This window comes from Rattus norvegicus, chromosome 12 (assembly GCF_036323735.1).
Source record: "Rattus norvegicus strain BN/NHsdMcwi chromosome 12, GRCr8, whole genome shotgun sequence".
In the NCBI taxonomy this organism is placed as follows: Eukaryota; Metazoa; Chordata; class Mammalia; order Rodentia; family Muridae; genus Rattus; species Rattus norvegicus.
The window spans coordinates 22237286-22260192 of NC_086030.1; the positions used below are offsets into that span (position 1 = coordinate 22237286).

The following is a 22907-nucleotide window of genomic DNA, read 5'->3' on the forward strand; positions in this document are numbered from 1 at the left end:
ATTCTGCTTCCTTGTACACATGGGATGGTGTTACACTAGGAAACCCAAATTATACTGGACTTAAATGTGCCTAAAATATACTGCCTAGTGCCAGACTCCATGAGATTGAAGCAACACCAGATACTGAGTCATGCTAAACAGCATTTCCTAGATAGAGCAGGATAACCCAAGATGTCCTCTGGCCTTTGTGTGCACAGAGGGGCAAGCAATCTGTACATATATGTGTACAAACACCACCCACAACCCCTTACACTCAAAAAGAGAAAACGATGCAAATCATTTGTATTGAACTAGATTTGTCCACGTGGCGCACAGAGAGAAGTATAAAATACGGACCCACAGTGTCATAGTGGGTGAGCCAGGGTAGCTTCAGGTTTCCATCACAGAAGTTCATTTTGTGATGACCATACCCAGGCTCTCTCTCCATCCACTCAGACTCAGATCCCTCAGGAGCACTCAGGTGGGACAGATGAAGGACAGAAATAATTCCACTTCATTGCGGACAATAAGCTTCCTTGGGTGGATGTCGTCTGGCACAGCCAAGCTGGAGGTCATTTCCCACGCATCCACAAAGGCCACGCGGAGACCAACAAAGGCAGCGCGGAGGAAGCGGTTCATCTGGAGTGTGAGCCAGTCACTGCCATACACCGATTTGTAGCCAGTGTTGGCCAGTTTGATGACGACCAGAGTACTGGGTTCCCGGTCCAGCAGGGCCTTCACAGCTGCCCGAATCCCTGCCAGTCTTCGAGCAAAGATGGAGGGAGGGAACGTGGTAAAGTGGGCTCCCATACCCAGCACCACCACTGTGTAGGGTCCCCCGGCCAGGCCATGTAGTTCTCTGGCCACAGAGTGCAGGGAGGCCACTGGGGTGCGGAGAGAACGCAGGGGCCAGCTGTGTGCCCTCCAGTGCAACACCGTCCCCCGAGTTGTCTCCACGGCCATCAGGGGACCTACTTGATAAGTGGCATGTAGGTCAACTGGCTTCAGGGCTGTATGGAGGAGGAGAAACAGGTTTTTAACATAGGGAACCGAGCAAGATGACTCAGCCAGGAAGGGCTCTTGCTGTCAACACTCATTATTTGAGTTTAATCCCCTGAGATTCATTCGTATGGTAGAAAGAGAGAGTCAGCTCTTGCACATGGTCCTCTGATCTTCTCATACACTGTAGTATGCCACTGTACACACACACACACACACACACACACACACACACACACACACACACACACAGACATACCCACACACAGAGACACAGACACACAGAGTGAATTAACATGGGATTATTAATTACCTTTTTGCATACATCCCATATATGTATATGCCACTAAGTAGACAAGGCTGGCCCTGAAGTCACAGATCTGTTTGCCTCTGTTTCCCAGGTGTTCAGATTAAAGGTAAGCAGCACTACACCCAGTACACACACACACACACACACACACACACACACACACACACACACACACACACACACACACATTTCTCTGTGTAGTCCTAGCTGACCTGGAATAGACTAGACCAAGTTAGTCTCAAATTTATAGGGAGCTACCTGCTTCTGCCTTCCAGATCCTGAGAGATATGGGCCACCACACTCAGATGATTTTGTCTTTTAATTATGTGTATGCTAACACGTGTCTCTGTCTGATATGTGCAAGTGGGTGCAGGCGCCTCAAGAGGCCAGAAGAGGGTGTCAGACTCCCTGGAGTTTGAGCTTGTGCACTTGTGAGCCACTGAGTAGGACCATTTTAATCATTGCCGTTCTCATCTCATGACACTTCTTCCTTCTATTATTCTGCAGGGCTGGGGATGAACCCAGGGCCTCTCAGGTGCTGGACATGTGCTCCACTCCTGAGATGCACTCCCTACCCCCTCAATGGAGCATCAGAGGTAGTGCTCCATATCTGTGGTTGTAGCTGGCTGTGGCTCAGTGGTAAGCTCCTGCTAGAATCTCTCACTGAGGAACTGGGGGAAGTATGGCTCAGTGGTAGTCTACTTGCCTATAATCCCCCTGTGATGCTGGGGTTTTGCTCAGTGATAGAGATTTGCTATGTAAATGCAAAGACCTGAGTATGATCCACAGAGCCCACATTAAAAACAGTCAGACTTGGTGCCTTTTGGTTGTAAGGCTATAGCTGGCAACATATAGATAAGATACGTGGGGTTTGATGGCCACCCAGCCTAGCCTATGAGGTCAATAAGAGGCAATTGTCTCAAAATATTGTTATGAAGCGTGTGTGTGTGTGTGTGTGTGTGTGTGTGTGTGTGTTCAACAGAGGGGACTCTTGTGTGCACATAACCATTTGAAGGAGTCTTATGTGGGCCATGCTAGATTTCACCTTCTTTGTAGCTGAAAATGGCTGGCCCTCTATTCCCAACCTAACTGCCAGTATCTCGAGGTAGTTTGAATATGCTTGGCTCAGGAAGTGGCACCATTCAGAGATGTGGCCATGTTGGAGTAGATGTGGCCTTGATGGAGAAAGTGCGTCAATGTGTGCATGGACTTTGAGACTCTCATCCTAGCTGCCTCGAAGCCAGTCTTCTTGTAGCAGCCTTCAGATGAAGATGTAGAACTCTCAGCTCCTCTGTACCTTGCCTACCTGAATGCTGCCATGTTCCTACCTTCATGATGTCAGACTGAACCTCTGAACCTGTAAGCCAGCCACAATTAAATGTTGTCCTTATAAGAGTTGGCTTGGTCATGGTATCTGCTCACAGCAGTAAACCCTACCTGAGACATATCTCCAGAGTGCTGTAACCATAGGAGTACACTACTATACTCAGGCTGCTGTTGTATTTCTCTCTGCACTCTAGGCAGGGACGCTGAGATCCAAGGATGTGTAGTGTTTTACCATGACCATAAACAATGGTGGCAGGGATGTAGCTCAGCATGTGAGATGTTTGCCTGGGGTGGCAGGACTAGCGGATGACTCAATAGGTAAAAGACCCTGAAGACCTGAGCTCCATCCCTGGAAGCAGAAAACTGACTTCTGAAAGGTGTCCTCTGAACTCCATACGTGTGCCAAGCATGTGCACAACCTAGGCATACCACACACATGCACACACAATGAGCCTGCCCATTATTATGCACACTGATAATAATAAAATAAAATATAGACTGTATCTAAGAGTGACAGCAGAAATTGTTTTCTGTCCTCCACCACAGACAAACACACACATACACACAGGCACACACATACACACACACACACCCACACACAAACACATGTGCATGTGCATACATGCACACACATACACTAGATGGTGGCTGCAGATTTTATTTAGAAACACAGCAATGGCTCTTTTGCTATCACCCCACATTGCATTGTGTGAAGGATTGTAGCCCTGTCCTTTACCTATTCTCCTGAATGACTTCCTTCTGGCAGGCTGGGGATGTGCATAGGTTAGTAGACATCTTGCCTACCATGCAACCCTGCATTATATCCCAAATACCTCAAGCATCACACCAACAGGGTGTGGTAACATATGCCTGTCATTTAATCACTTGGGAGGAAGAGATAGGAAGATCAGAGCTTCAAGATCAACCCTGGTTACACATGGAGCTCCAGGCCAGCCTGAGTTCTGTGAATATTTCCTTGATTCATACACACACACACACACACACACACACACACACGCACACACACACACACACACACACGCACACACACACACACACACACACACACACACACACAAGCATGTATGCACATGTATGAGTTTCTTAAAACTCACTCTCAGCTGGGATTTGCTTTTAAGTGTAGAACTCAGGATGTACCGGGTGGTGGATATTGTGACTTTGCAGCCAGCTTGATCACCATAATGGGTTCTAGTCCAACCAGGGCTACATAGTGGGACCTCATCTCATAAAACAAAGCACACACCCCACTCCTTCACTCCTTGTCCTTGAGGAAGACCCAGCAGGCTGCACCACCTTTCTACTAAGCGAGGGAGTCTCTCCTTCAATGAATTCGCTGTCAGGCTTCTCCATCATGAGTCCTCACAGGCCCTCCTCTCCCCTCACGGTCACTCACAGGGCACTGTGTCTCGAAGATACTCCCACCACTGCCGGAGTGTGGAATCCCCCATTAGACAATGCGTCCTGACAGGCAGTTCAGGATGCTCTCCACAGTGGGGAAAGAGCGGCTAGAACAGAATGTCGAATGCCATCTGTCTTGGTGGTAGAAGCCAGAGGGTTTTGGAGACAGGTGGCCAGGGTGACATGGGGGCCTTGAGGGCAGGGCTACAGGGTAGAGAAGAAAAGAGCAGATGCAAAACAAAACAAAACAAAACACAAAAACAAACAAAAAACCTTATACCATTTCACCTTCTTCTCTTTTATGTAAATAAGTATTTCACATTTGTGTGTGTGTGTGTGTGTGTGTGTGTGTGTGTGTGTGTGTGTGTGTGTTACTCTGAAGACACCATTTGGGAGTCAGTACTTTCCCTTCACCATGTATATCCTAGGGTTTGAACTCAGGTCATCATTGCCCACTAGCCACTTAAGTGGTCTAGTCAGGCAACCTTCGACAAACTTTATATGTAGTATATCAACTCATTCTTACAGAGCATTGTAAATTCCAATGAGAGAGAGAGAGAGGGAGAGAGAGAGAGAGAGAGAGAGAGAGAGAGAGAGAGAGAGAGAGAGAGAGCGCACATGAGTAATTGAAACAGTCTTAAGTAAGCATGGTAGCCATAAATTCCTGTGTAGTTGATATTGGCCTTGACGTCTTTGGTGGTTTGAGTAGGTTTGGCCCCCATAGACTCCTGTGTTTGAATGCTTAGCTCACAGGGAATGGCACTACTAGGAGGTGTGGCAATGTTGGAGTAGATGTGTCCTTGTTGGAGGGAGTGTGTCAATGTGGGGGTGTGTTTGATGTCTCCGAGGTTTAAGTTCTACCTAACTTAGAATTCCAGTCTCCTCCTGGTAGCCTACAGAAGAAAGCCTCCTTCTGGCTGACTTCAGACCAAGATATAAACCCCTCAGCTCGTTCTCCAGCACCAAACTACCTAGATTTTGCCATGCCTCCCACCTTGATGATAATGGATTGGGTCTCTGAAACTGTAAGCCAGTCCCAAGTAAATGTCTTTTATATAAGGTCATGGTGTCTCTTCACAACAATGAAATCCTAACTAAACAACATTTTAATCCTCCTGCCTTCACCTCTAGAGTGATGAGACTCCATGTGTGCACTTCCAAACTCAGGGGCAACACTGTTCATGTCTCCACTTATGGATGGGGACCCTGACAATTCACCGTGATCAAGAACAATGATGATGGGCCAGAAATGGTAGCCCATGCCTTTGGGAGACAGAGGCAGCCAGAAGTTTGTGAATTCAAGGTCACCCTGGTCTACATACCACATTCCAGAGCAGTCAAGGCTACACAGTCAGACCTTGCCTCAAAACAAAGAAGTGAAAAACAAGAACGTGAATTTCTGGAGATGCTCTAAGTTTTAGAATGCTTACCTATTGTACTTGATGTTCTGGGTTCAAGTCTTAGCACTGAATAAACCAGTTGTATCAACTTCTGGCCTGTAACTCAGGAGATGGAAACAAAGGGATCACAATTTGAGGTTGTGCCCCCTAGATGGATCACTGAGGAAAGGCTTTTGCTGTGCAAGCCTGGTGTTGACTAGAGTTCAATTCTTCAGGACCCACTTACAGGTGGAAGGTGAGAACTGACTCCACAGAGCTTTCCTCTGACCTCACATACACACATATGGCATGTGTAACCCACAACCACACATACGCACACACAATCATACACAGGTAAGTAACTTTCAAAGGCCACTAAGATGCCCCCATCGTCAGGCCTGAGGCCTGAGGTTGATCCTGAGACCCACGGGGTGGAAGGAGAGAACCTATTTCTGTAAGTTTCTCTCTAAGTGCCACATTTCTACTGTGCTATGTATGTGTATACACAGAGAGAGAGAGAGAGAGAGAGAGAGCAACGCACACACTGACACACACAGACACACAGATGCACACACACATATACACACACAGAGATACACATACTGAGACACACACAGACACACACTGAGATACACACATAGACACACACTAAGATACACCCAGACACACAAGACACACACACAAACACACACAGACATACACTGAGACACAAACAGACACACAAACACACCACTTTAAAATATTTTTCTATTTAAAATATGTCCAAGCTCATTCTTGGCTACATAGCAGGTTCAAGGCCACCCTGTGTTAGCCAAGACACTGTTTCAAAAGAAAAGATAAGCATCAGCTCACACCTTTAATACCAGCACTCACAAGGCAGAAACCACAGTGCACAGTGAGGTTCTATCTAAAATGGAAAAAAAAAACCTCACTCAAGCAACAACAACAGCTTGCTTTCTCTCTCAACCAACAGTTGGAAGCAGTGTGCAGAAGAGTTGCTGAAGACCACCACACAGAGCAAGGCCATGGAGTGCTACATTCCCACACATAGTGCTTAGGCCCTGCTGTCTCCACCACACATCAAGAAAAGCTGCAGGGAGCCAAAAGGACATAGAGCTAGGATAGAGGATGAGCCACAGAGATAATCCACAGGAATGTTAGTTCAGCCTCGGGGTCCAAAGGCAAAGCTGAAACCCTGAAACGGCCTCTTCAAAGCAGAGAGAAGGTGACCGAAGTCTGATGAAAAATGCTATTGGTGTCAAAGATGAGAGAAGACGGAGCTGCCATGGCTTGGCCACGCACCTAAGCTGCAAGAGAAGCCCTGGCTGTGATCCTTAGCTTGAACTCAATATCAGGTGACACTAGACTTGAATTTGTGATCCTCCTTTTCCAGAGTGCCAAGAAAGCAGGTATGCACCACGCTGCCCAGTAGAAGCTAGATTTACCCCTCTTGTTCTTTCTTTCTTTTTTAATATATGTACACGTGTTTATGCCCTCTGTGTGGGAATAGCATGTGGAGCCGGAAAAGAGTGTTGGCTGACTGCCGTTAGGCTGGAATCACAGGCTTTGTGAGTCACCTAACATGAATGCAGGGAACAATTCTGATCTACTAGAAGGGCAGCATGGGTCCTTAACCTCCGAGCTCTCCCTCTAGCCCTTTGCTAATGGACTCATCAGACCTGACATCGTCAAGCTTAAATATTTGGCTTCGGGGAGGTGATGCATATGGGTCTAACGTGGATTGTAAAGATGGCTTCGGGGTTTATATTTCTGGTAAACTCAAGACGTTGAATACGTCACACATGTAAAGTTATGCATTACTTGTACCTGCACCAAATACTGTTTTCTTTTTTAGCAGTTCTGCGGATGGCATCCTGTTCCCTGTCCAGCTGGGAAACACTCTACCATTATGCCATAATACCAGCGTATAAAGTAGGTTTTTAAAAAGAACCATGAAATACATGGATAGTATTTGAACTCAGGAAGTGTGCTGTTAAACCCCGAGTACTAATTACTATACTACACTTCCCTGACAGGAAAGAGGTTAAAGTCCTAGAATAAAACCTATCTGAAGGCTGTGGAGATGGCTCAGTGAGTTGGGCAAGGGTTTGGACCTAACCTTGTCCCCTAGAATATGTGTAGAAGCTGGGTGAGATACACTTGGAACCCCAGCACATGGGGAGATAGAGATGTCAGATTCCAGGGCCTCACTGACCAGCCAGCTGAGCTGAATAGCAAGGTTCAGTCTTCGTGAGAGACTGTCTCAAACTATAAAGAGGATCTTTATGTGTCCTTATGTATACTATCCCGGATCATTGACCTCATGACTTCTTCCCCAAACCCTACCTACATAAGCCCTTCCTCCAGCCTGAGGCTGATGGCTGGTGGCCATAGAAGCACTTTTCCTTGTAGGAGTAGCTGCCCACATGGGGAACAACTCAAGGACTCTGTAGTGGCTGGGTCTGTGTGTCAACTTGACACGAGCTGGGGTTATCACAGAGAAAGGAGTCTCCCTTGAGGAAATGCCTCCATGAGACCCAGCTGTAAGGCATTTTCTCAATTAGTGATCAAGGGGGAAGGACCCAGCTTACTGTGGGTGGTGCCATCTCTGGGTTGGTGGTCTTGGGTTCTATAAGAGAGCAAGCTGAGCAAGCCAGGGAAACAAGCCAGTAAGAAACATCCATCCATGGGCTCTGCATCAGCTCCGGCTTCCTGAACTGTGTGAGTTCAAGTCCTGACTTCCTTTGGTGATGAACAGCAATGTGGAAGAGTAAGCTGAATAAACCCTTTCCTCTCCAACTTGCTTCTTGGTCATGGTGTTTGTGCAGGAATAGGAACCCTGACTAGGACATACTACCTCAGTGACCATGCATTTGGGACTTAGAGGATGCTAATGGTCAGGGCAGTTGATCTCCAACCTGGGCCATCCAAGTGGTTGGACACAGGCAGCCATGGCCACAGGGTTGACCACTTGGATCCTTGTGACTGAAGCTCTAGACCCGACCTGGCCTCCCCTGAGGCACTGTATCAGGTATATTCAGGGGCAGAGCATAAAGCAACTGGTACATTCCACCCTGTGCCTAGTGTCCTTTAGTTGTTGACTAGAGTTTCTATGAAGACTTCTTTCTGATTCTATGTGTGTGGAGGAGGTTCATGTAGAGTCTCAATGACTACCCTCCCTCAGCTCTGTCTGCTCTTGGGGAGTCACCTGTAGATTTCTATAGTCCCCTTATTCAGGTTCACCATTGGGTTGGGAATATGATGAATCCAGGGTTTCCTTACTTCTCTGAGGGAGACGTCAATGCCTTCAGTTCCTTACTTTCTGAGGAAGTATCAAGAGAGAGGCTGGGTCCCTCTGAATACTGTGAGTGCTTGGCTAGTCAAGGCCACTCAGCATTTGCCAGTCTCTGTGCAAACACTGTGTTTGGAAACTCTATGGTCAGTAATGTGGACTCTGGTCCTCCCTTGCTTGCTGACTGTGGCTGGAAAGAGCAGAATTAGCTCTTCCTGCTTGAGTACTGCACACCCTCTAATCAACTACCCTTGGGCTGTCAGGTCCTTATTTTTCCGCTCTCAGATGAAAAAAATCACTGCCAGTTGAAACTGCTTCCCCAACAAAAAAAAAAGTAACACAACTTAAAGTAAAATAAGATAGAGAACAATTGGGGAGAACATTCCAACATCCATCTTGTCTCCATATTCTTCTACACAGGAGAATGAACACCTCGAATACCACAGGTACACACACACACACACACACACACACACACACACACACACACAGAGAGAGAGAGAGAGAGAGAGAGAGAGAGAGAGAGAGAGAGAGGGATGGAGAGACTCAGAGACAGGCATAGATTCACAGATACAAACACATACATCCATATATCACAGAAACACAGAGACACATGTATACATATACAAATACAAAGTCACACACATTACACATACAGCCCAAATACACAAAGACAGATACCCCTACTCTCCTACACATGTATACACACAGAGAACAGAGACTCACACAGATAACCACAGTGAGAGACACACAGACACACATGTACATAGACATGCACAAGATACAGATACACACCCAGATACACACGCAGGCAAACACACACACACACACACCCACACACACCCCCACACACCCACCCACCCACCCACACACACACACACACACATGCACGCACACACACATGAGCAAACACAGCTGGACAACATGCACATGTATACAAAAGCCTACAGCCCATCTAAGCTGATACCCATCCCAAACATGTCCCAGCCTCACTCACCCGTGTTTTCCATGTTCTCCTGGGCTGCTTGTAGGACTAGGATTGGAGGTATGCCTGAAGGGAGTTTCTGGTCAGTTACATACCTGAAGAAACACTGAATGTGAGCTTTGGGGAAACTTGACCAAGTGAAAATTAGATTTATACTTGCCTAATTCTGGGTCCCTACACTTAAGTGGGCACACTACATGGGGCAAGTAGAGTGGTTAAGAGGAATACACAAGGAAGGGTCTTATCAGTTCACTAATAGTTAAGATAACAGAAGAGTCTCATAGTTCCCTTTTATAATAACAGAGCTCCACAGTGAGTGAGAAATTGCAATTTCCCTGCCACTATAATCTAGAAAGAATAATAAATTGTTATTGTTCTTACACAAACAGTCACTAGGAAATATAACACCCTCCTCGAACCACCGTTCCCCACCCTTGCTTTTGTAACACAAGTTCTCATGCTTATTGACCCCAGGCCAAGGACATTGAACTCTTCACTTTTCTGCCTTCCTTAAAAGGAGGTTACTCTCAACCACACCAGAACATCAAGTTCACTCCAGGCTTAGGAATATCTAAATAATAATTGATGATGGTGATGATGATGATGGATGGTGATGATGGTGGTGGTGGTGATGAAGATGATGACCGCCAATGTTCTTGCTGCCAAACCCAAAAGACTGAGTTTGATACCTGGGCCCCTCACGGTGGAAGAAGAGGACTGACTTCCTCCAGTTGTCTTCTCACCTCCACATGCCTGTGGTTAAGACTGGGACTCACTCAAGATCCTAGACTTCTTACCCAGCCAGCAGGTCTTCATCATGTGGCGTGGTCACCTTCAGATAACTTCCACTCGAGTGACCCACTAAAGCATTGCAAGGCAAAGTACAGGGTTGAGCACAGAACCAGATCTCCCCAGAAACCACATCCTTGTATTGGCAGGTAGACCCTTTGGCTCCAGTTGACTGGGGGTCCACGTTACAGATGACAGTCTCTTGAGTGCCGTTTGTTCCTCGGAAATGCCCTCTAAAATCAACAGTGGCTCGTTTTTCTCTCCAGACTCTTTGCAGGACCCCAACTGCCTCACTGGAGTGGATCAGTCGCACTTGCACCTGGGCCCATCCAGCCCAGAGCAGGGGGAAGGACAAGAGGTAAGTCCCATTCTCCAGATCCTTCACCTCCCCTGGGACTCCTGCTCTCAATTCTGGACCCAGCAGCTGTGCCCGAAACAGATCTCCACCATGAGCTTTGGGCCTACCCCAGTGATCCCTAGCCACAAGGATGGCCTCTAGGTTACTTCCCAGAGTATAGTTGGCCTGGGCAGGTCCTTTCAAGTGGTAGGTAGAGGTTCTGGGGCTGGTAGAGGCCAGAAAGTCATCCCTATCTCCCCCGCTTGGAGGCCAGTATAGAAGGTTGGTCAAGTTGGGGAGTTCTTGAGAAAGAGAGTCCCAGTCGATGGTCTCTGAGGCATCTTCAGAGACAGGACGGGGTTGTTCGAGCCAAAGTATCATGGGCTCAGGCCAAGGCATCATGAGGCAGAACACCTGTGGGTAAAGAAAGGGGATTATGCTAGTGCGTTGTGTGTGTCCCATTTTCTTCCTGGAAGGAGGTGTTCCTATTGGCTGAGTAGTACCTAGGTGTCCTACCTGCCTGTGTCTTTCTGTCTGTCCTTTGTTAATCAGGAATCTGAGTCACCATGACATTTATGTGAAAGAAACATCTCAAGGCTGGGGTGATTGTATTACTAGAATTTCTGGAAATTCCCACTGGAGTCACCCCATATTAGGAAATTGGGGTGTCCAGTGGTGTTCCTCTTTATCTTTTTTTATTATTAATATTCTTTGAAGTATGTGTATGAGTGTTTTGCTTTTATCTATCTGTGTACCATATAACAGTCAAGGACACCAGAAAAGAACATTGAATCACACCAAACTCAAGGTACAAATGGTCGTGACCTACTCTATAGGTACTGGGAACTGAACCTAGGTACTCGGTAAGAGCAGCCAATACTCTTAGCCACTGAACAATAACTCCAGGTTTGAATGTGTGTTTGTTTTTTATTTTCTTTTTAAACAGTGTGTGTGTGTGTGTGTGTGTGTGTGTGTGTGTGTGTGTGTGTGGTGTGTGTCCATATGGCCCACATGTAAAATCAGAGGATAATTTGTAGGGTCATTTCTCTCCTCTGAGTACATCCAGGGGATCAATTTAGGTCATCAGGTTTGGTAAATAGCTCCCTCACCTGCTGAGCCATCTTGCTGATCCCACTGCTGACATCATCTGGTATGCTGGAGAAGAGTAGTAGCTTAGAAGCTTACACGCTCTGCAGAACCAAGAACTTAAATATCTAAACTGGCAGTGGAAAGAGAGAACCTAGACAAATCTCACTGTGTACATTGGTAAATCAAGAAGATTTGAGGGTAAGTAGAATTAAGAAATGTGGCTGAGGCCAGGAAATGGATTCTGTGAAGGTTTATCTAAAAACTATATTCTTGAATGTGGGTAGTATATAATATATGCATACAAATGCTACTTAAGTAACGTGTATATTGAAAACAGTGAGGACCAACATACAAATTACTTCTCTGTGTGTTTGTCACTCACAGCTAGATTAGAACACGTATGAGCATGGGCTAAGGTCACGGATGGCATGCTTACATTGCCAGCCTTCAGTGGGCAGAGGCAGGAAGTTCAGCAGTTTCTGATCGCTCTTGGGTAATTGGAGGGCAGAGTTTTTGGGGGGAGTGGAGCAAAGCCTGAATGGATGAACTCCTAAGTGAGTGTATGCTCTTGACATAAAAACAGCTATGTCAAGGACCCAAATACTCAGTCTCATGGGAAGTTAGAAAGGCCTTCCCCAAGGTAGTCTCAAGGAAATGGCAACGCTTTCCCTGCTGGTCTGAGAGTGAATGTTGATAGTGATGACCACCAAGCATATCATTGGCAGTGAAGTGGAGTTAGCCAGAACCCTGAGGGCTACAGAAGGCAGAGCTGGAGAAGTGACCAAGTCCTTTGGAAAAGGCCAGAAGATCATGTGTGGACCCTGGCCATCAGAACAAGAAGTTGATGTTGCCTTGGAGACCCCAAGATGTAGAGATGCCAGAGCCAGGGGATACAGGCCAAGGAAAGCCGCTAAGAAAAAGTGGATCCAGGGGCTGGGGATTTAGCTCAGTGGTAGAGCGCTTACCTAGGAAGCGCAAGGCCCTGGGTTCGGTCCCCAGCTCCGAAAAAAAAAAAAAAAAAAAAAAAAGGAACCAGAAAAAGTGGATCCAGCCAAAGAGGAGGATTCTGTTGCAGTCCAGAATGCTGAAGGAGTTGGAGATCTGAAGAGCACTTTGACATCAGACATGGAGATGCAGACTTAGGAGTTTGCTCCCCAGGGTTTTAGTCTTGCTTTGGTACAGCATTTCCTCATGCGACATTTTGGAATGGTAATTTGTATCCTGTGATGTTGGAAGTCTGTGGACTGCTTTTTTATTTTGACTTTATAGGAGGTCACAGGTAAGTGATTGCATGAATCTCAGATGAGACTTTGAACTTTGCACTTTTTACATTGTTGAGACTGCTATAGACTATGGGGACTTTGCAAGTTGCACTAAATGCATTTTGTAAGGTGCTGTGGGTAGTTATGGCCACCATAGTTTCATGTGTTTTAAGAAGGTTATGGGAACAGGAAGTAGAATGTGCTGGTTTGAATATGCTTGGCCCATGGAAAATGGCACTATTAGGAGGTGTGTCCTTGTTGGAGGAAGAGTCTTCCTATATGTGTGGGCTTTGAGTGTTCTATGCTTAAGCTCTGCCCAGGGCAGAAGAGACACTGCTCCTCTCTGCCTTTAGATCAAGATGTAGACCTCTTAGCTCCAGCACCAAGTCAGCTTGCATGATGCTATGCTTCCCACTGTGATGATAATGGACTGAACCTCTGAAAGAGTTAACCAGCACCAATTAAATGCTTGCCTTTAAAACGGCTGCCTTGCTCATGGTGTCTGTTCACAGCAATGAAAACACACAAACACACACACACACATACACACACACACATACAGACACACACACACACACACACACACACACACCACAAACATACACACATCCTGCATCCCACAATTACACACCACCACACAAAATTATCATAAGTAAAAAAATTAAGTGGGACACTGAGGGCTCACGTCCTCCTTTGAAGCTGGAGGTCATTTAAACGTGCTGTGACAACAGAGCACTGATTGCGATAAGACCTCTAACATAAAGCAAATGCCACAATCACTTTCTTTGTTGATGTTACACAGTGAGACTTACAGATAACCAAGGCCATGAAATGCCCTGAGACATACTATCTAAACCTTTGGAACCTGTCGCCACAGGATGGCCCATCTGTTTAAGAGCTGTGGTGGCTACTGCTAGGGTAATGAAAAAGAGGTAAAGAAGTTAACTCTGGTAAAAATCTTATACCCACAGCACCCCTGGCACTGTTGGGGACCCCCTCTGCAGAGCACTGAAACACGGGCTATCTGATGACTTGTGACCCAGTATCATGCCCTATGCCTGGCCCACTTACAGTCCTATTTGAGGAAGCCACTGCTATTGATCAAATCAGCTACCTTCTTTCTGAGGACACCAAGCTCAGCCGTGAGTTTCTGGGCATGAAATATGAAACCAGGAACAGGAATCTGCAGGTGTTACTTTAACCATGAAGATTTGGGCCCAAGCCAGGTACCTCAGCCTAGAGAGTAGAACTGTTACTGGCTCTCAGATGGGGAAAAGGACAGTTTCCCACCACACACCCAGACTGTCAGTTGACATGTTTTTACTACTCAGCTTATGATCTATAGAGAAAGAGGGTTTCCCATTGATGGGGAAAGGATATTAGAAAGTCGTGGCCCTCCTAGAGTGTATTTGGCCTTCTCTACAATTTGCTGTCTTTCGTCTTTCTCTTTTCTTTTCTCTCCCCACTTCTGTCTCCATTGTCCTCAATTAACCTCTTCCATGTGGGAGGGTAAAAAAACATTCTGTCCTCCCCATTATGAATAGAGGGTCCTGGTCTACCTGCCACCACCCTCTGCCTCCACTGTAAGCTGAGGAACAGGGACACAGGCAAAATATTACCTAGAGTGACTACACACAGCAGCCCATATCCATCTTGACCTTTGTCTGCTGATGTCTACGGGTCTAGTTTTCAGAGAAAAGGGAAAGTATAGTGATTTGTCTTTGAGATAGAAAGAAAGAGTTTACAATTCTATGTGTGCCATTTGGCTGGATTCCCAGGTTGCAAGAAACAAGGGAGTTTCCATTGCAAAAATAGGGTTTATAAAACTGAGGTTTCAAGTGAAAAATCCTTTAAAAAATTCTGGCCTCGGGAGACAGGACCAACCTGTGCTGCAGGAAGGGACCCTGGGGATAGAATTAATCATTTCTGAAATCAAGGACAAGCAGCCAAGATTGCTGGTGACACTCAGACCCCCTTCTCTGCACAGCCTAGGGATAGGAACTAACCAGGCTGTCAGTCCATGGACAGCAACTGACGAAACTCACTGTGGCTGGGACAGTCCAAATTAACACTAGAGGATTTGGAAGGGGCTGAAACTTATCTAACTTCACAGACTCTTAACCTAGGCATTTCCCCTCATTCTGATGTCTGCTGTTCGGCCTTAAGGGCTAATTCATATGGATAACAACAATATTACTGGGCTCTGAGACTGCTGGGTGGACATGTTCTGGTTTGAATGAATGTGCCTCTCCTGATGCTTTCCAAACTAAGGACAGACATAGGTTGATTAGGACCCAGAGGTACTAAACGTTTCCATTTCTGAAGTAAACAACAGTTAGATGTCTTGCAGACAGGGTCCTCCACAAAGGGAGAGGCTCTAAGTTCTCATGAGATAAAGAAAACTATGTCTGACCTGGAAAGAAACAAGTTGTTTCTAAGCTAATTTATGAGTAATTAGAAAAATTCTTGCCACTGTTTGGGCAATATTGGTACCAGTCTCAGTTATCTAGTCTCCCTGACTCTGCTATGAGCACAGGCTGGGTCCTTAATTTTCATTCTGACTGGATTAGTAGTGAGACCCTGTTAAGCCACTGAGGCCCTGCAACTGTAACTAAAACAGAATGAGTTCATGATTTGACTCATTCACTAGGACAAGTCCCCAGGGCCCCAGACCTTAGCACAACTGACTCTGGGATAGAAGTGCCATTCGGGCTGCAAAACTCAGCATATAGACAGCACTACGTGTCAAACTACAACCAAGGCCTTAACACCTCATGTTCATATAGCTCTGCGAAAGCTGTAATGTGCACTAACCTGGCTTAGCTCTCGTAGTTCTGCTTCTGGTTGTTTTTGTTAAGTATGTCAACATAGTATACTGGATTTCATCCTACAAGCTCACCCTGAGAAAGACTCAGTGCTACACTAGGATTCTGAACACCTTATGTAGTTGTTGGCCGGCTAATAAACCATGTTGAAGCAGTCTTCTTTTATCAGCTGAGACAAGCTTCACAAAGCAAACGGCCCAGGGGATTCACAGACTGTCTCGGTCATTGATTTGTCTAAACTATGAAGGCAATCAACTTCTAAAGGGCTAGCCCTAATCATCACTCACACAGAGACTGAACAGTACAGAGGCTGGACAGGCATCCGGCACTGGAGAAACACAGAGCCTGAGCAACTACCCATTTCCCTCCTTAGAGCCCTAACAGGAATTCTCCACCTCAGTTCAGCAGGAAGCAATTTTACATAGACCATTGCCCCGGTCCCTTAAGTTGGGGTGGATAGGTTTGGTCATTTGTTGTGTACCAGTTGTTATGATCTAGGATGTAATGTTCTTATTAGTTATGATCAGGTATTGATACAAATTCAAAAGTCATTTTGTTTGAATAATTTAAGTTTTTTTCTTTAATTATATATTAATATAAATTTAAAGTTTTTGTTGAATTATTGTATATTGATCAGAGGCCTATGGCAGTCAGAGTTGGGTGTCAGATCTCTCAGAACTGGAGTTGCAGGCATTGGGAGCCACTGGGCATAAGTGCTGGTAACTGACCTCAGGTTGTCTGGAAGAGCAGCAAGCATTTTTAACCGTTGAGCCCTCTCCTGCCCTCTATTTCCCTCCTTTGTATTCCTCCCTCTTCCAGGTCTGCTTTCCTCTGGGTGTGTCCTCATTAGTTTAACTAAGGTGGCTCTCAAGTACATGGCAAGTTACCAGTAACCACAGCCCTGAGGGAAACGTCTTCCTCTTTCTACAGGAACCACTAACAGTCGGTAGATTTAGTAGGGAAAAGGCCTTCTGAGATGCTCCATAGTAATCCCTGTTTTGTTGGGTTCCCCTTTTTAGGTCACTTTTGAGACGGATCTAACTGCACTATTGGCCTGGAGCTTGTTTTGTACGCCATCCTAGGAATGGAGTAGGTAACAAACCTTGCCTTTCATACGACACACAGTTGCTGTGGAAAAGAGATCACCATCTCTGGAAAGAAGGCATTCATTTTTTAGTCTCTTACACTCTGATTGCTCTCAGAAGAATGTCCAATTTGTCTTCTTGTATTTCAAATCATTCATCTTCTAAGACAAGTAAGAAATCTATATTTTCATGCAAAAAAACCCCTGTACTACTTAAATATCTATAACAATACCCTGTGAGTTAAAATTCCTATTTTTATAGACAGACAAATAGGAAAAGCTTCCTCCTGACACTTGGCTTTTTCTTGAATATAACTTCATAGAAGAGACAGAGGCTTATCCTAACCTCTTAGCTTGCTTTTGTGGCGGGAAGGATTTAAATTTGTTTCCTTTTGCGGTTTTGGGTTTTTTTTTTTGTTTTTGTTTTTGTTTTTGTTTTTTTGAGACATGTTTTTTTCCGTGTAACCCTGGCTGTTCTGGAACTTGCTCTGCAGACCAGACTGGCCTTGAATTCATAGATCTGCCTGCCTCTGCCTCCTCCTGAGTTCTGGGATTAAAGTAGGAGCCACACTGTCCAGTCTTACTTTGTTTTCTTATTTACTGTGTCAGTCTCATCCATGTATACAATGCATTTCGATCACACTCACCCCATTATGGTCTATCTCCGTCTCACTCTCACTGATCCCCTTCACCACTACTCCACTGTGTGTATGTGTGTGTGTGTGTGTGTGTGTGTGTGTGTGTGTGTGTGTGCGCGCGCGCGCACAAGAGTTTTCCTATTCCCTGGCCTTTCCCCCTCAATGCTAAAATGGGACCAGACATAGAAAGACTTCTTCCTCTTTACCCTGGACACAGAGCACAACATCCTTAAAGTCAAGAGAACTGAGGAGTTGCTGGTGTGGAACACAGCCATTAATTACCATTTTCCCAGAGCAGCCGTGAGAACAGGCCAGGGAACCTCAGCAAGGCCAAGTCTGCCGACTCCCGTGTTGGTGGAGGTTTCGGGAGGTTCCTTAGATCCTTCTCTGAAATTCCAGCAGCCCCACTCCCATCCTTTCCCTCTGTCTGCAGTCCTCCCCCAGCTCCAGCGGTGTCTGGAGGGGCTGCAGCATGTACAGGTGAGCGCTAATAACAGGGAGAGCTCCATGTATGCAGCTGTACAGAGGTTGTATGTGGAGTCCATTTGCTTATGTGGTTGTTAGGGGCAACTTCTTACTCGCGCTACTGTAAGTAACCCCAATCAATCCATTTATTCACCAAGCTCTCTTGTCTGCTGTTCATGCCCTATGTTGGGCAAGCAGACATTTGCTCAGGCCTTCCCAACAATAGTCCACATACTCGCCTATACTTTTCTACTTGGGTCTTCCCGGGACAACTTCTTCTGAGCTTAAATTCTCTGATGGAGTCCAACACACGGTAACTGCTCACACTCCTAGAGTGATGTTCTCCGCTGCAGTTGATGCCCCAAATATGTTTCGGTAGTAGATGTAGGAAGAATGAGAGCCTCCCCCAATTCACTCTCCGAGATTAAAGCATCCACACATGGGAGAGTCAGTAAGGTAAGCAAGCCAACAAGAAAGGGGGAAATTACTTACCAAAACCAGAAAGATCAAGCCCACAATCAGAATCTTGTAGCCCTTGAATTGCCTCATGAGGAGATCCACACAACGAAGCTTCCCCTTGAATTTTCATGCAAATCTAGGTAATCCACACAGGGCCATAAGTTTAACAGGCCTTCCCAAAACAGAGGAGCTGATTCACTATGTTCGCTCCAGTTTCAGTTATCGCTGTCATCTGATATATGTCCATGTTGTCTAATATAGGAACATGGTAATAGCTGCATCATGGCTTCTGGTTAGCTCCACCACCAGGGCAGATGGGCAGGCTCAACATCCTCCCACATCCCACATCCTGTCTGTCTTCCAGCAGATCTGCAGTAACCAGGGACGTAGGTGAGACTTCTCCCCAAATACCCACACCATCTGGGACACCCACAGAGCTCAGCTGACGGTGAACCCACAGCACCCTCAACCCTCAGATCCATTTTCCTTTCAGTCTACTCCTCCACACAGGACTAGAGCAGAAGGCCCAATACCCTCCTCCAGCCCACAGCCTGCCTGTCTCCCGGGAAGTCTGTTGCAACCAGGGACACAGTCCTGATCTGCACCTCCACCTGCAACTGGAGCAGATCCTGCCCCTGGAACCCAAAGTCTGACTATCTCCCATGAGGTTTGCCCTAATCAGGGACACAGGATTCCCCACCCTGCACCCCCCAACCAGCGACAGCACTGCCTTCCTCCAAGAAGACCAGCTCCATTCAGAGACACCCAGGCCAGTTAACACCAGAGATAACCAGATGTTGAAATGCAAGCACAAGAACATAAGCAACAGAACCCAAGGTAATTTGGCACCATCAGAACCCAGTTCTCCTATCACAGCAATTCCTGGATACCCTAATATACCTGGAAAGCAAGATTCTGCCTAAAATTCCATCTCACGAAGATGATAGATTCCTTTAAGGAAGATATAAATAACTCCCTTAAGGAAACACAGGAAAACACACGCAAACAGTTAGAAGCCCTTAAAGAGGAACCAAATAAATCCTTTAAAGATATACAGGAAACACAGTCAAACAGGTGAAGGAATTGAACAAAAAGGTTCAAGACCTGAAAACAGAAAAAGAAACAATAAAGAAATTACAAATGGAGGGAACCCTGCAGATAGACAACCTAGGAAAGAGAGCAGGAGCTACAGAATATGAGAGACAGAAGAGAGACTCTCAGATGTAAAAGATACCATAGAAGATACATTGGTCAAAGAAAATACAATGTGTAAAAAGTTCCTAACCAAAAACATTCAGGAAATTCAGGACACAATGAAAGTTCAATCCTAAGATTAATAGGAAATGAAGGGTATAAAGATTCCCAGTTCAAAGGATCAGAAAACATCTTCAAAAAAATCATAGAAGAAAACTGCCCTAACCTAAAGAAAGAGATAGTCGGGGTTGGGGATTTAGCTCAGTGGTAGAGCTCTTGCCTAGCAAGCGCAAGGCCCTGGGTTCGGTCCCCAGCTCTGGAAAAAAAAAAAAAAAAGAAAAGGGAACAAGAAAGAGATAGTCATAAATGTATGAGAAGCCTAGAGAACATCAAATAGATTGGACTAGAAAAGAAAATCATCCCATCACATAATAATCAAAACATTAAATTCACAGAACATTGAAAGATTGACAAAAGCTATAAGGGATAAAGGTCAAGTAACATATAAAGGCAGACCTATCAGAATTACACTAGACTTCTTAATAGAAACTCTAAAAGCCGGATGATCCTGGACAACTGCCATCCAGACCCCAAGAGAATACAAATGCTAGCTCAGGCTACTATACCCACTAAAACTCCTAATTGCCGTAGATGCAGATACCAAGATATCCCATGACAAAACCCAATACAAACAATATCTTTCTACTAATCTAACACTACAGAGGATTCTAGAAGGAAAATCCAACACAAGGAGGGTAACTACACCCAAGGAGAAACAAGATATCAATCATCTCACAACAAAACCAGAAGTAGAGAATCATATACACATAACATCATCTACAACAACAAACATAACCGGAACTAACAATCACTGTCTTTAATACCTTTCAACACCAATGGACTCAATTCCCCAATAAAAAGACATGGGCTAACAGACTGGATATGTAAATAGGATCCAGCATTTTGCTGAGTACAAGAAAAATGCCTCATTGACAAAGACAGATACTACAAAACTTTTCCAACCAAATGGTCCCAAGAAACAAGTTGGAGTAGCCATTCTAATATCCGGTAAAATAGACTTTCAACTAAAAGGTATCAAAAGAGATGGAGAAGTACACTTCACAGGGAAAACCTACCAGATTGAACTCTCAATGCCCCCAAATGTAAGGGCACCCACATTTTAAAAGTAACTTTACCAAAGCTCAAAACACACACTGAACCTCACACTTTAATAGTGGGAGACTTCAACACCCCGCTCTCACCAATAGACAAGTCATTGGAACAGAAACTAAACAGAGACACAGTGAAAGTAACAGAAGTTATGAACCAAACAGACTTAACAGACATCTAAAGACCATTTCACCCTAAAACAAGAGAATATGGCTTCTGCTCCCTACCTCAGGGAACCTTTTCCAAAACTGACCATAAGAAATCAGACACAAAAGAAGACTCAACAGGTACAAGAAGATTGAAATAGTCCCATGCATTCTATCAGATCACCACTGACTAAGGCTGAACTTTAATAACAACAAAAACAACAGAGAGCCCACATATTCATGGAAACTGGACAACTCTCTATTCAATAATAACTTGAGCTGGGAAGAAATTAAAAGACTTTAAAGAAAGAAATTAAAGACTTTACAGAATTCAATGAAAATGAAGCCTCAGCATACCTAAACTTATGGGAACCAGTGAAAGCAGTGTTAAGAGGAAAATTCATAGAACTTAGTGCCTTCATAAAGAAAAACACCCCTGTGATTCCACCTCACACCAGTCAGAATGGCAAAGATAAAAAACTCAGTTGACAACAGATGATGGAGAGCATGTGGAGAATGAGGAACACTCCTCCATTGTTGGTGGGATTGCAAACAGATACAACCACTCTGGAAATCAGTCTGGAGATCCTCAGAAAATTGGACATAGTACTACCTCAGGACCCAGCTATACCACTTCTGGATATATCCCCAAAAGATGCTCCAACATAAAACAAGGACACATGCTCCACCATGTTCATAGCAGCCTTATTTATAATAGCCAGAAGCTGGAAAGTACCCAGATGTCCTTCAACAGAGGAATGGATATAGAAAATGTGGTGATTTTACACAATGGAGTACTATTCAGCTATCAAAAACAATGACTTTATGAAATCCTTAGGCAAATGGATGGAACTAAAAAATATCCTGAGTGAGGTAACCCAGTCACAAAAGAACACACATAAGATGCACTCAGTGATAAGTGGATATTTGCCCAAAAGCTCGGAATACCCAAGATTCAATCCACAGACCACATGAAGCTCAAGAAGTTGGAAGACCAAAGAGTAGATGCTTCAGTCCTTCTTAGAAGGGAGAACAAAAATACTCACAGGAGGAAATACAGAGAAAAGTGGGGAGCAGAGACTCAAGGAAAGGTCATCCAGATATGGCCCCTCCTGGGGATCCATTCCATTTAATGTCACCAAACTCAGACAACATGGCAGATGCCAAGAAGTGCATGCTGACAGGAGTCTGATGTAGCTGTCTCCTGAGAGGCTCTGCCAGAGCCTGACAAATACAGAGTCAGGTGCTCTCCTGTTGGGCCCTACCTTGGTGTTTCCCTTCCCCCTGGCTGAGCCTTTTAGCCTGCTATAGCAAGAAATTGTTTACCTCCTTGGCAGCTGCTCTTAGCCCCTGATTTGGGGCTGGGACTTTCCATGGCACCCTTCCTCCCCACCCAGCCTTCCAGCTTGTTGTTGTTTAAGAAGTTGTCCCCAGCTCCAAAAAAAAAAAAAAAAAGAAAAAAAAAAAAAAAAGAAGTTGTTTATGCCCCTGATTGGGCCTGGGACTTTGCACCACACAGACTTTTCCTGTTTTCCTGGTTGGGGATTTTCACCTGCCTTGTTGTTTTCCATGGCTTTTGCCTCGGGTATATAAGGAGATCTCAGTAAAGCCTTGGTGGCACTCGCTGAAAACGGGTGACCAGTGTAGTGTTTTCTTTCAATCCCGCAGACCTACGCCTGACACTGGCAGCGCAGGCACCAACACTCTCCACCAACCATTGGACTGAAGATAGGACCCCCAATGGAGGAGTTAGAGAAAGG

The 22907-nt window shown here is 45.3% G+C and overlaps 1 protein-coding gene across 1 annotated transcript; it reads right to left on the reverse strand.

Annotated features, from left to right (window-relative positions):
- Nucleotides 1-374: 374 nt before the first annotated feature.
- On the reverse strand, nucleotides 375-18848 carry Nxpe5l2 (neurexophilin and PC-esterase domain family, member 5 like 2). The gene is given in 6 exon segments (XM_039089978.2): nucleotides 375-989; nucleotides 4029-4085; nucleotides 4088-4237; nucleotides 9702-9784; nucleotides 10487-11229; nucleotides 18671-18848. Coding segments are annotated over 6 exon segments (1623 nt in total). The 5' UTR covers nucleotides 18728-18848; the 3' UTR covers nucleotides 375-456.
- Nucleotides 18849-22907: the final 4059 nt, after the last annotated feature.